At 38.0% G+C, this 15,138-nt stretch overlaps 1 protein-coding gene across 1 annotated transcript in view; it reads right to left on the reverse strand.

The window, feature by feature from the left end:
* ASPH (aspartate beta-hydroxylase) overlaps positions 1–15,101 on the reverse strand; it is a 34,173-nt gene extending 19,072 nt beyond the window's left edge. Inside the window, exons 1-5 of the mRNA XM_042022599.1 lie at positions 14,915–15,101; positions 13,749–13,885; positions 8,298–8,396; positions 7,538–7,627; positions 2,973–3,110 (exon numbers count right to left, since the gene is read on the reverse strand). Of these exons, the coding sequence (XP_041878533.1) occupies positions 2,973–3,110; positions 7,538–7,627; positions 8,298–8,396; positions 13,749–13,885; positions 14,915–15,041 (591 nt within the window). The 5' untranslated portion in view covers positions 15,042–15,101. The remainder of the gene's footprint in view (positions 1–2,972; positions 3,111–7,537; positions 7,628–8,297; positions 8,397–13,748; positions 13,886–14,914) is intronic.
* Positions 15,102–15,138: the final 37 nt, after the last annotated feature.

The raw sequence follows: 15,138 nt of genomic DNA on the forward strand, positions 1-15,138 counted from the left end.
CAGTAGGACTGGCTGAGGAAAGCTAATTGTCCCAAGGGAAAAGGACTGGTTTTCAAAGATGAAAGTACGGATTCCTTTCAGCTGAGATCAAAAGAGAAAGACAGTTTTTTGAATTCCCAGATCCAAAGGCCTAAAATACTGTAAATCAGAAACATTAGCAGAACATCTCTACATAAATCACTCACCACACCCTTCCTAATATAAAAGTTTATATTTTCTTCTCCCTGAGAAATCAGGTGCCTCTTCCTATTCTTTCAAGGAAAAACATTAAGCCTCAATGAGCTGCAGAGAGATTGAAAAATCCCTTCAGCATAGTCCCACTAATTAAGATGTACCATGTCCTGATTAGTGTTACTGAGATACTCTCAGTCTTCCCTTCCCGGCAAAATAAACCCAGCCCAAAACCCTCTTCCTTAAGACAACCAAGCAGGTAATATTACCAAGCAGGTAATATTAAAATAGATAAAGTATGAGATTGTCTTTTCTTAACCTTACCCATCAGGAAGTTAAGCAGCAGGCCCCATTTTTTAAGTAAAGTGGTAGGAAAGTTAACACCAGGAAAGGAGACATGCCATGCTTAGACAGTTATTTAACAAGGTAAAAATGAATCATCCTGTGGAAACACCCCTTTTTTCTGACTTGTAAACAAGGCCACTAGCATGGACAGTATGTCCCATGTCTGTATGACTATAGCTAATTGAGCTGAATGCCCCTCAAAAGGAAGTTATCAAACTGAGAATACTGAAAAAGGCAATTTTCTCTTTTGGCTTTCAGTGGAAAAAGCAAGGCACTGTCAAAATTCACATCTCCATCTCTAGGCCCAAGAAACTAGATGACCCTTTGTAAGAAAATCAAGCCAGGTCTGTGCTATAAGATGCCACTGACCACAGCTGTGCTGGTTAATGGAATGAACCAAAGAGAGTTCAGCTTTACTACTGCCTCAGCCACAAATAAATGCTCAGTTTGCATTATTAAGCTACCAAGTTTTTGAAAATAGTTCATTCCCATTTAACAAGCAGTGAAACTCAAGAGAGAGGGTCAGGGCCTCCAGTGCTGTGTACAGCGTATTATCCATATTGAATTCTACCACTGTGATCTGGAAGCATTTCCCACATAGATGTAAGAGGAATGTGATGAAATGAAGCAGTAGGAAATAAATGTTGATTGGTTTTTGCTCTGTGAGAAGGGGAAATAATTTTTTTTTTTTAACTAAACCATGTACAGAAGTTGGAATACTTCAGAAATTAGTAAAACCAATGCCATCAATAATTTTTTGCCACTTCCTGAAGAATACTATTTCTAGTCTTGCTTGCAGCATTGTATGTTACTAGAATCAAACCTGCTTTCTTTCAAAACTTCAAGTACTTTCTTGAGTTACAAAAAAGAAACGATACAATTGTCCTGATGCATATAACTACATTCTGGCTTTATACTTTAAACTGTGAGTGTTATCTTGAAGAATGTAAACCTTACCACTCCCAAATTATGACACCTGTGCAAGTAAATTACCAGTCACAATTTAATCTAGATTCACTGACACATTGCTATTAAAACAGCTAAAACATATACCACCAAATGATTGGAATGAAGAGGTGTTACTGAATTCCAGAGGGGCATTGTACTGTGGAGTTCAGGGGAGAATTTCTATCCTTGCTGGTTTTCTGAGTGGCTCTTCTAGGAGCCACTCAAGATGCTGATCCAAACCAAGGCCTCCATATATGGCCAGAGTCATCTGAAAAAAACCCCTTCAAAGTGGAGCTTTGGCTATTTTATAACATCAGCTGAATTATTTCACCCTTCAAAGCTGACTCATGCTGAGGGTGAATGGATCATTACCTTCTGTGACATAGGAATTTAAAGGTTTATGTGCAAGAAACTGTAAAACAACACTGAATGTAGCTCTAAAACACCAATCAAATAATATGTATGTTTCCCTTTTGTTTGACATAAACATGTTAAGAAGTTCCCAGTTTCTCTATATCTGTTACGGCAAGAAGCATCCATTCCCACACATACCTCAAGAATTAATTCAATATTCGTATATTTTATGTGCTAGTCCATAAAGCTCCCTGCTTTTTGGTGTGGCTGAGATTTCATTGGCGAATCACAATTTAATCTGAATTTCTAGCCTTATTTACGTTGCCATCAAAACCACAACAAAGAGCAATCTTCCTTTTTATACTACTTTTATTTTTTTTTTAAATAAAATCATCCTTTCATAGTGGTTCTTTTACAACATGCTATGTAACTAAATATAAAGAAACAATCACTCTGAAGGAATTTGTTCCTTACAAATATGCATTTTTGGGTTTAAACTATTTACCCATAATGGGTTTCTCTAAAGCACACACCAATAATTGAAATATACAGGGGAAAAAAAGCTCTCCCTAATTTTTCATGTGTTTAGGAATTATTATTAGAATTATAATAAATTAATAAAAATAATGCAATTTTGGAAATAAAAGCTGTTGTTATGAACAATAACCACACTAATTGCCTTGCATGAAATAAATAAAAAACCTTTTAAAGAATTTAATTCTGTGTTACTATTTTTTGTTAAATGCATCACTGGAAATCTATACTTTTTTCTATTATGCAATTAAAAGCTTCCAAAGTCACTAAATATTACACAAGGCCTCAAAAGCACAGCCTTTCCTGACTAATTAAAAATTCACAGTGGGTGTTCCGGACATTACCCAAGTGTGCTGTCATTTTCCACTTGAAATGTTATATTTGTCTATCATGTAAATTTAGTATTTATTAATCATTTCAGCCATCCTGTCCCCATTTTCAAATTTGAAAATGTCTGAGCTTATTTTATAGTATCTTACTCAAGTCTCGTGCTCAGTCTGACACTGGTGTCTGGAATTCAGAGTTAGTAGTTCTGACCTTGTTGATTAGTACTTTCTCTGCCTAATAACTTAGATTATGGTTGAAATTGTAATAAAAATGGAAGTATAACAAAGCCTTACCTTCACCAGTTCTGTATATCCAGTTTCCCTTGCTGTCCACCAAGGCTGAGCTTTCAGTCCCTTGACATTGTAGAGGGAGCGCTGCCAAACTGATGCAAAGTGACCTCTTTGGTATCCAAGTTCATACCACTTGTATGCCTAAAACATTGTAGTTGTTAACAACCAAATTCATATCAGCCAAGCTCCTACAGGAAAAAAGTAACACTTTCTGGCAAGGTAGCAGACTCTCTCTTTGGATGTTAGAGTTATTCTTTCAATAAAATGTACCAAAGAATACTTTAAGGAAAAAAAGCCCTACAAACAAAGAAATAAACCCCAAATAACAAAATAGATCAGTTGGCCAAGTGAGTCCAATCCAACAGTAACAAAACAGAATAATCTCACAACCATTCACATCAAATATGGGCCAGTAATTCATGCCCTGTCCTTGGACTTAGAAGATACAATTATTTCTCATCTTGGTCAACCTCATTTTCTCTGTTTCAACCTTCTACCTACAAATTAAAGATGACTGTCTTCTGCTGCCAATGGAGATGCTGTGATGATGAAAACCCTGATTGATGACTTTGTGGATCTCAACTGTTAGTTATCTAATACTTATGTGCACTTGAGTTTCTTCAAATATTTGTTGCCACACTGTTGGGGTTTTAGTTTAGTCTATTTTTTTTTCCTGTTCAAGGAATTTTCTCCCATATGCATGTTGCTAGGGGACAAATAGCTGTACTTAAGAAAGACAAAAGGGGAGTGGGGCGGACCTGGCTACTCCTTTGTCTACACCTGGGTGTGGGGTCAGTTCGCTCTGAGCGTCCAGAGAGAGGAGCTGCAGAGAAAGGAGCTGCTGCTTCTTTCTTTTTGGCCGTTCTTTCTTCCTGCTGGAAACAACGCCGGGACCCCAAAAGCCGCTTTCCCTGCCCTGCTGGAGACCGGGCTGTGGCTGCCCTGCCCCGCTGCTGCTTCGAGCTTTCGCTACGCTGTAGCCCTGCTCGCCCTGCCTGCCTGGGCCTCCGTGGGCTTTTCCCATCTGGATACATCTTGTCTGCCACCCGGGATTTGCGTCCGTCTCTGCCGATCCAGCCTGCCACTCCAGCCTGCCATTCCAGCCTGCTGTTCCCGAGAGCCCGGGATCGGCTGCCCAGGGGTTTGTGAAGCCTTTGTTCCATCCCTTCCCGGGATCCCAGGGCACCGGTGCCGCGTGCTCCCCGAGCTCGCTCCGGAGCGCCCCCTGCAGCCGCGGGGGAACCATCGCACCTGCCCTGCTCACCGGGAGCCGCCAGCGCCCCTGCCGGCTGCGAGCGGAACTGCACCCGAGGGGAAAGGGCCCGACAGCCGAGAAGGCTGGCACTGGGTTTGTGATTGCTGTTACTGCCAGAGTTGTTGTTGTTTTGTTTGACTGGTTATATACATATATATAGAGAGAGTAAAGAACTGTTATTCCTATTTCCCACATCTTTGCCTAAAGGCCCTTGATTTCAGAATATAATAACTTGGAGGGAAAAGGGGTTATATCTGCCACTTCAAGGGGGGCCTCTGCCTTCCTTAGCAGACACCTGTCTTTCAAAACCGAGACACACACCAAAACTGATCACATGATAGAAACCTATTGAAGGTAATACTCGACCTTTGCTTGTCTTTACTCTCACTTTACACAACTTGTTTTACCCCTGCATTGCAGCAAAACAAGGTCCTGCAAGGAAAGAAAATGAGATGCTTGGAAAGAAAAGATCCAGCATTTGTAGTACTGTGACAAACCACAAGCAGAGAAGCTTATACAGGGCTGCCTCCTTCCTGTCCATTGCTGCTACAGCTGCAATATTTCAGACAACAGAATAATAAAAAAAAAATCCCCAAACAAACAAATCCCCCAAGCCACCACAAACTAAAAAAAAAAAAAAAAACAGGACAGCCAATAGGGAAAGAGGAGCATAAGAATTCCAGAGCAGAGGGACTGAAGCAGGCAGCGATCTCTGCCTTGAACAGAAACTGGCCAAAGTCCTCATTGAGAGACTGAAAATTTTCTTCAAGTTTTTAAAAAATGTGGTGCTCTGATGTTTATAACTCTCCCAAAGTATGGAGGAAATTCTGCAATACAATGTTGCCGTACAGTATTTATTTGAAGTACACAAAAGTAGTGTGGATGAGCAGAATAACATCTGATCATATATAAACTGTCATCTTTTTCTCCCTAGAGAAGCTCAGTAAAATTGTGCATGGGTCAAAAAAATACTGTGTATTACCTCTGGGTAATACACAGTATATCTTTAAATTTTGTTGTAATCTTGGTTAATCCTCTGAAATGGAAGCATTGTGATTTATAACATTTGTTCCCCAAAGTTGTAATACCAGTGAGATACCAATAGATTGTTCATGCTGACTGCCTGCATTCATTTGCAATGTCTGCAGCTGGCCCAAATGATAAGGGGAATGAATTACTTGTTTCAGCCACTGAGTGGTGAGTATGACTGTTGCTGCTTTTTAAGATACATCAGCTATAATCATGATGTATAATACAGTTAATCTTTATTTATTAGAAGAATTGTGCTACGGAAGTTGCCTTTACCAGGATGGAGTAGGGTTAGGTTGCCTCACTCATCTTTTCCATTCCCAAGGCTCTGTAAGAAACATTTCTTTTCTCATGTAGGTCTTGGCAGTGGAACATGGTATTATTCAGGAGGGCTACAACAGTGTAGCTCTCTTTTCCAGGAAAAAATTGTTTCAGATGCACTCAGTTTATATAGCATGTGTGAAGATTTCTTTGTTCTGTAATAATTTCCACGGTTTTAATTTATCTTTTCTTAAGCCAATTTGGCATTTTATCAAATTATAGTTGGAAAGGGCATACCCAATACTGTTTCCCTAACACTTCCCAAGGCCACATTCATTGGCTAATTTAGCTCTAATAGATGAATATCTCCCTTCAACAAACCTTCAGTGACAGCAATTTCACATGTAACTTAAATATTGATCTGTTTCCTTGATTAAATCTTGAAATTCAGCAAGTCTAGCAAGATCAGTGAGAAAAATTTAGCTGAACAATGGACTTTCCACTCATAAATTTAGAAGTCTCCTCTATCCCAAGAAGTTCACTTGTGATTAATTAAACTTTTACTACAGCAGATTTGGCCGTTAACTCCATAAACACTAACACATAATTATCCTGGGGTTAGAGATGATGCACATTAATTACATCTGTGCGGTATCTTTAGTCAAATATTGCAAAGGGATGTTCTAGGCTCAGCAACTCAACCCAGAATGTCCCATGGAAATGTACATGGACTTGAGAGAAGGAGAGAGAGTTAGATAGAGAGAGTGTGAAAGCAGACTCTGCGTATGTCTGTGATGTATACATGGGTTTCTAAGTAAAATGAGGACAACTAATTCTCACTTAAAAATGAGCAATTAAAAAAAAATCTTATTGGAATAGTATTGCAGGGAAGGCAATCTGACGTTAAATTCAAATATTACATCTCCATGTTCTAGATCTACTGTATGTATAAAATATTGTAATAAAAGCTCCATGAATTATTAAAAAAAAGTTAACCTCATGAACTAGCCTTGAGAAAGATCATCTACAGAGGCTTCAGCACAGCCCACTTGTCTACAGGTCATCCTGGAGAACCACCTACTGACTGGGCCACAGTACTAAAGAGCTCGACATTTTTTTACAGTTTTTTAGGTATTAATATTGCAGCCATTACTAGGTAAGTAATTAAAAAGCAGTGATTTTCATGGCTATTTCTACTCTGCTTTTTAATGCTTATTTTTTTCATATTTCTCACCTAGGAATTAGAATGGATTGGGGGTTTTTTTTGGTGTTGTTTTTAAATTCATGCCCGTATTAAAGTTCATTACTAGTCAGTGTCTTCAAAAAAGGCCCTTTGCTCCCCTACCATGAGAGTAGTGTTAATTCACATATTAAAACTTAGCTTTTAAGTATAATTTGATTTCAAATAAACAAACTAGAAACTCTTATGGCTTCCAGTGTCATATGTTTGTTTTTGTTGGGCACTCAAAATACATAATACAAATTTCTGTTTTCCTAATTGATTTTGCTAATTCAGTTATTGAAAAAATTTTGTAACTCAGCCTCCACATTGAGTCCTCTCATTATCCTCTTTTATCACATACTCATTAGTGCTTTTTCCTTGGAAAGAAAGAAAGATTTACAAAATACTGTTATACAGAAACTTCTGTACAGTAACATACATGTAACTGATTCTTTTAACTCTCATTAAAATCTGTATTGTAAGTGATATAAGCAGAAAACAGATTCTAGAAACATTTAAAATTCTTGTAAATTTTAAATCCCTTGTTTCAAGCTGCCCTATGCCAGCTTCAACAGTTTAAGTTAAATCTAAAGCAAGGGGTACTGAGAGATTGTATTGTAATGCTAACGACAGATTTTTTGCTGTTGTTGATCATTTTGACATCTACACACATATTCTAGATTTTTGTTGCAATAGGACTATTCATGTTTTCAATATTAAACCCATTATTAAAGGTTTTTTCTGGATTCCACAGTCCCTCAGAGATTTCGATTTTAAAGCAAGAACATGTTAAACATGTACCTCTTTGTCTCCCATCCTCTGTAAGGCATCACCCAGATGAAAATAAAAACGTCCATCATCTGTGCCAGGGTCACCAGACTCTAGTCCTTCCTAAAAATTAAGTACATAAATAAATAAAAATGAAAAGTACATGAACTCCAATATGACTTCTAAAAGAATTCATTTGATGGTTGTGGGCTGTCAAATAGGCTGCCAATTCTATGCACGAGACAGGCAATGAAATTAGGTAGAAAATGTAACCACCATGGTAACCTGGAACTAAAGCTGAATGAATACAGTATGTCAGCAAAAAGTCACTGAGAAATGTTACCAGCTTTCCAAATTCCACAGCCTCTCCCCTCAGTCCCTCCAAAACAGAGTCATATTCAGAGATGGATACTTGCCCCTGGCCCTATAAACATATACACAAGCATTTTACAAAGCTGGATCAAGATTTTATTTTGTAGTATTTCTTCCCATTCAGAAGTATACCTAAGCCTTCTCTGGATCTTTCAAGAACCTTATGTTTGCAGCATACGACCAACCCCCCAAAAATTCGAGGTTCACAGCTCTGCACTTCAGGTTAACCATTAATAAAACAAATACTCGATGTTTAAGAATTGACAAGTTTCAATGTACAAATCTGTTCCAGTTCATAAGCAGTGATACACCAGTATAACTCCAACAAATAGCTTAAGCAGTGATTTGTAATTAGTACACATTTTATACATTCCAATTCCACTTTTTGCTGGTAAAAAATTTACTGTGGGTAAGAAAGTACCTGTAGATAAGGTATGCTCTCTGCTATCTTGTTTTCTGCCTTCAGGATGAAGCCATAATGTACTTTGGCAAAGCCATCATTTGGAGCCAGACTTAGAACCTGTTTGAGAGCAAATGAATTAAATACACCTGTATGAATCTATGCAAATTAACAAACCTGTGTACATACTACTAGTTAGTAACACAATGATATTTTCTTCCTTTACTGACTCTCAGGGAAACCCTTGGCTTGTCTTTACTTTCTTTTCCTCATTCACTTTTGTCCTTTCTCCAGACAAGCCAAACTTTGAAGCCTCAGAAATAAAATTATTTCAACAGGAGCTGCTTTGTTTTTCAGTTGTTCATCCTTTTCTATACTTCTCTCTTGAGGTACAGCATACTACATTACAGAATTAAACCCACCATTAACACCTGAGTTACTTATTCCAGGTTTGACTAATCTGAAGGAAAGCAGCTACTCTCGAAAAAGCCTGCAGCAGAAACATACCTGAAACAGTTTTAAATTAGGTAGGTTTCCACTGGTGGCAAACTAGTTTTTGCAAGAGAAAATATGTGAAGCATAGTGACTACAGCTTAGAAAGAAGCTGTAAAGTAATGCCAGCATCTTGTGATGGGGATGTGCAAACCCTGGAACATCAAGGGCACTCTCAGCACAGTGGTAAACTGGAGCACTCTCTGGAACAATGTGCACTTTTCTGGCCATGAGAAAGAAGGTAGTAAGAAATCTACTGCAGTAGTGACTCAACGTGCTTTCACACTAGAAGGTGATGGACAAATTATTCTTGTATAGTTGTGTACTGCACTCTGACCAAGATCAAGCCCTAAATTCAGCTAAAAGATTTTGTACCCTCAACAAGATTCAGATACTATCTGAGTTAGAAACTGGCTTAATTTTGCAGAATAGGAAAGCTCATGGGTAAGTGTACAGAGACGGATATTTCAGGAGGACTGTGCAAGAGAAAGATTTGTGAGTACAAGGACGGCTATAGGAAAGGAGCAGTGTATGGGACAGTGTCTCAGGGGAAGGAGGTGTGAAGCTGGCCAACCTGAATTCTGAAACATGCACCCTCAACACCAGCCAGATAATTTAAGTGCATTTGGTCTGCCTCAGCCAAGGGGAAAATCAGAGAGAATGTCTTCATCTACTTTTCAGCTCTGCACTTCTATTATGTAGATATTCAATATAATTTGCAGCTCTATGCAATATCAATTACATGGTCAAGTTAATCTGTTTTTACACCTCTCCTCTTCTTAAAATAAGGGTGGACAGCCTTATCAGGTTAGACCCTTAGTCTGTGAGGATCATCACAGGAACGTGGCAGTCAGTGGAATTACAGAGGCTGATACCCACTCAATGTAGACAGCTGCTGAATACAAAACAACAGACAGATGAGCATTTTCTCTTGCCTAAATCCATTTCTGAAGCTACTAAACTTATGTCATGGATAAAATGCCTGCATACATTATAGTTATTTTACCTCTGCCTTTTCCAGTCACTGTCTGACATAATTTTTCAATCAAAAAAATTACAAGAAACATCATAAGAAGTTCTCTGGACCAATTTCTCTCTTTTCTCAAATCTTATGCACACCAACTTCCAAGCAAAACCAAAAATCACAACAATGAAAGCATAAAATGTTATGAGTTAAAACCAGCAGCATTTCACTTCTTTTCACAGAAAAGAGTTATTAGGAAGGAACAAACAATTTGAGAATTTATCTGAAGTCCATAGTATGAGATATTATTAGGAAAAAGTACCACAGTAAGGATGAGCATGATCCCTAGTGTAAGAATACACTACCACCTTCTGCATCTTATGCCTTTTGACTACAGCATTCTGTGTATAATTGTTTTGATCCAAGAATCTGTACCTGCAGGGTGAAATGAAATGACTGACAGAAATATTTATTAGCCACATAATTTTGTTACAGTTTCCTTAACTATAGGATAAAGCTATCTGATTAATTAAGACAGAACAGAATTTTCTGTATTATGGTTCATTTAAACTATGCCGAGTTGCATTAAGGAATGATCTACATTCAGAGCCCCTAAAGAGAAGCGAAGAGATACAATCAGCAGAAATTACACTGGAAGTATTTAATGTAAATTGTATTACTCTGTTGCTGTTGCTGCATGCAATATTAATTGTGTTTAGGAATAAGTTTTACTAAACTGCTCATAGCCCATTAAATATTAATCATGAATATAGAAATTAACCTCTGGGGCTATCAGTGGCTAATTAGCCAGGGCAGAGTACTGTGCTAATGTGGATATTCTGGTTTTGGTACCTGAGATAGCTCAGTCAGAGCTGGCTTACACGTGCTGTATAATGCTGCACTGAACCATGCACACATGGCTCAGCATGGAGGCAGAAGAAGTGCCATCAGCTGAGTAACCAGTCTTACAAAGTTCTCTTTCGCTGTATTTTTTTATAATCTGTAGATGTTTGAACCAAAAAGAGTTCTGAATTCTACCAGGACTACTTTTAAAGTTATGTTTTCTTCAAAAATACAAATAGCTCTGAATTCTACTAGGATTACCCTTAACATTATGTCCATTTCCCTAAGTGCAATATTCAAAAGAAAATTATTTAATATTAGAGGCAAAACTGAAATCCTCTCCAGTTGGGCACCATTTTCCATCTGTGGTTCAGCAAAAATTCTGGCAAACACAATCTAGAAAAGTGTATTTTAGGCAAGTTATACTGTACCACACTACAGTTGGAAGCAAAAAACTCTCTTGGTCTGAAGCTCAGTGTTTATACACATTGCTTCTGTAGCTAAAAGAAGAAATATATATTAAAGACTTTTAAAATAAGCTGCTAACATGTAACAAATTTGGAAAGAAAAACAGGAATTGACTAGAAAATACGTAAACTGGTTATTAAATGTAAAGCAAAAGCAGAAAGTTTTATCCACTAGGATTCCCTGGGCTTCCATTCAGTTCCTTGGAGATGATGCAAACTAGGGTTAGTCTGGTCTGAACTGGTATGTACTGTGATCCCAGGTAGGGAACAGTGCCTGTGAAGGGTTCATCTGGTTGCATGTGCTCAGTCCATGCTTAACACAGATCAGTAACATTGAATTGAGATTGAAATGTTACAGCAGCAAGTAAAGGTACCTTTTGCAGATTCCCAGGAAATGGGAAATTTGGAGTTTAATTTCCGCCACAGAGAAGAGTGTTTAACTGCTTGGGAATTTACCTGAGCAGCAGAAACAAGTACCACATACACAGGAAGTTAGACAACCATGAATAAGACTAGAGGGGTATCAACAAAAAGCTGAGACTCTTGAGGTCCTGAACTCTAAGATGCCTGTGCTTTCTGCATTAAAGAACACTTGAATAAAATGCATGAACATCCTTACAGTGGTAAACAGAACCCAGGATTCATAAATACTGGAGGTATCTACTTTGCAGCACTGAGTTCATGCTCTTGTCTGTGCTCTCTTAACATTTTTCTATCAAAAGATTACACATGTGAGGAGGACTTAGTCACACTTCAGAAGTTTCCTAGTTTTTTCAAAAATCATGGGAAGAACAAGAAATCTCCTTGAGGCCCGCAGAACCACTATTCAGTTTGCCCCTTTCTCTACCATGCAGAGAACCTGAGCACCTATGGTAGGAGCTCAAAACCATATGCCAAGCACTTACTAAATATGCATTGCAACAGCTGAGCAAAGCACTCCAGAGCAGGCCATGTAACCCCCAAGTAATCTGCCCCAAATCATGCAAGAAGCGTTCAGAAGAACCAGGAACCAAAGCAGGTACAAAGAGATTCTCCCTGTTTCTTTGGCTATGTATTCTTTCTTAAAAGCCTTAGTGTAAACTTATCCTGAATTACAACAAGAAAATTACATTACTGTGTTGGAATTCAGCCTGAGCAACACCTAAAATATGGGGTTTTTAAAAAAAACCCCACCATGATTTTAAAAAAAATTGATCAAAGTCCTTTAAAAAAAATTACTTGTTCACCTTTTACAAGGACAGAACATCACCATGCTCTATTCTATTTCAGTGTTAGTGAACTGCAAAACAGAGTAATTACACTGGATAGAGAAGAAGGGAAAACAATACATTAAAAGCATGCCAGTTGCATATCTGTTCTTAATCAGAGCCCTACATATTTCTTCTGAAGTATAAAAAACTCAGTGTCAAAGTAATTATACAGCAAATTCGTGACCTTTCTCCATGTATAAAAATCCCTCTGATTATTGAGAAATTCTCACAACTATGTTATTTGCAGCAAAACACTGAACAATTGCAAAAGAAAATCTTGCCCAAAAGGAGTATGTTTTTGTTTTCTCAAATTCCTTGCAGCTTGAGTAGCAGGTTTGTTTAATAAATTCTATCTTTAAAAGCCGATGTTTCCAATCCTCTGAGAATTTTTGACAGCAAGTCAAAAACTATCGGACAGAAATGTTTTATGGAGGGACCTAAAAGGTAGGCAAAGTAGCAAAGCAAACATTATTCTGGCAACATCTGAGACTACTAGAGGAGTTTGAGAAAAAAAAAATGGTATTCCTAGTGTTTGGCTCCTGCTTCCAACACAGGAATGTGGTTGAACATCCTCCTTCTCTTTGAGAAACTACCAGAGATGAGAATCCCTTCTGACACCCAGATGTGGGGGGTGGAAAACTGAGCCTTTATTCTCAGGAGGTGGCACTAATCCTGCTGATGCCTCCCCAGCCTCCATAACCAGACAATTACCAAGACTGTCCTACACAAGCACCACAAGTGTGCCAACATCGACAAGACCATTTCTGGTCAGGTGTGACAATTTGTGCTCTACCAATGATGTCAGACTCCACATCTGTCAGACCGTTTCCAGATGTTAACAGGGTTTCTAGATCACAGGAGCAGAGTGGTCTTTCCAGGCAGTGAAGTTTCCCCAGCCAGATAACCATAGCATAAGACAGAAATATAAATCCAATGAATTGTCCACACTACAAACATCATGAAAGAATAACAGATTTTAAGCTGCCTATAAAAAGATGAAAAGGCTAAGGTTAAAAATCTTTGTGAGTACTGATCTACTTGATCACATGGTTAGAGATGCTGTTCCTGTAGAGAAACTGGCTTACTTCTGCTTCGTTGTCTTGAAGATTGGGTATCTTTTTTTATGGTAGGCATCACATATTACACAATACATACAACACATCTAGATGTGTTGTCAATATATTCCAAACTTGACTACCAGAAGGCAAAAGATTCAATTATTATAATGCATATGGAAATAACCTGCATTCCTCTGTCGATGAGGAAAAACTTAGCATGACAGTATCAGAAAATATGAATTAAAATTAGAAGATGACTGCACTAGAAAAAAAATCGTATCTGTATTAACCCTTCAAAATCTCATGTGACGTGTTTAACAACTAAAAAAATTAAAATCAATCATTCTTTCAAATTAACATAGGAATGTAAATTTTCCTTGGCTGGAATGGAAACTCACCTCTTCATATACTTTCTTAGCATTGCTGTTATCTCCTATCAAGAGGTAACCAACACCAAGGTCATTCTTGAATGAAGTCTCACTGGGAAACAGCTGAACTAATTTCTGTAGAGTAACCAGGGAACCCCTCATGCGACCTGATTTGATTGAACAAGACTTAATTACAAGCGCAGATATAAGAAACAGTAGTGAGACGTTTACACAACATCTAAGGAAATACAAATCAGAGGCAAGTGCTCCATTTCCACTGATGATCAAGAAGGAGAACCTGGAAAAACTTGTACAGACAGGAGTACATTCAGCTGCCTGCCTGTCACTGGGGGTGTAGTTGTACCGGGAATATTCCAGGGCATCACTGCAATCACGCAGTGTTATGGCAGCCTCTTGTGGAGAACCCTTCACAGTGCAGAAGTAACATTATTTAAGCTTTGGTTGCTCCATCATATACAGATAGCAAAGCACTGGACAAAACTAAGTAAACATATAATAATAAACTTCACCTTAATTAATTAAATTAATTTCTAGTGTTAAGTAATTGTTCTACTCTACTTCCATTATGAAATTTATCATGCTTTACATGCTTAAAATTAAGTATGTTCTTTGACTTCCTAAATGAGGTCTTGCTAAGGAACAGCAAGATCAAAACAACTTGATATTAAAAATCCAACCCATGGGAACAGAACTCTTGATTGTGCCTCTTATTCTAATCAGAACTTCTCATACACCACAGAACTGAGGTCTAGAACTAGAATCTAAACCTAAATCTTGGGGATGTTATCCCTGTGTTCAATTCTATTCTTCTCTATGTTTACTGAAAGTTTATTCTGAGTATGTTTACTCTGCTTACGCCAGTAATGTCCACTTGATTTTCTTCAGCTTCAGTAGAAAAAGAAAAGTTTCTTCTATGTCTGTCAATAAAAATTTTTGACCTCTCATCATAGCTTCTCATAGCATCTGCTGCAGCTTTCTACAGGCCCTATTATCATAAATTATAGGCACTAACTCCCCAGAAAAATTTTAAATAACGTAAAAATGTATTTAATTTAAGAAACTAGGAAGAAAAGTCCTACTACAAATTCAATAGAATTGGCACTTCTAAATCCTTAGGGATCTCTTGAAATCCTTGCTCACACTTCAGTAATTTTTATACCATCCTCAAAACTTACCAAGAAACTGCTGCCTGTCTGCTTCCCGCTTCAAGCTCAGTTTTACCAGGTCTGAAGGGACATTTGGCAGACTAACCACCTCATCATAGGTGTTGATAGCTTGTTGCAGCATCTCATTGCTCCTCATTTTCTCAGCTAAGTCATCTTCAGACTAGAAAGAATCACAAAACCATTATTAGGACCCTAACCCTAACCCTAACCCAACCCTAACCCTAACCCTAACC

The sequence above is a fragment of the Corvus kubaryi genome, unplaced genomic scaffold (assembly GCF_017639235.1).
Source record: "Corvus kubaryi isolate FWS band 111438036 unplaced genomic scaffold, C.kubaryi_AGA036_p1.0 37216, whole genome shotgun sequence".
Taxonomy (NCBI): domain Eukaryota; kingdom Metazoa; phylum Chordata; class Aves; order Passeriformes; family Corvidae; genus Corvus; species Corvus kubaryi.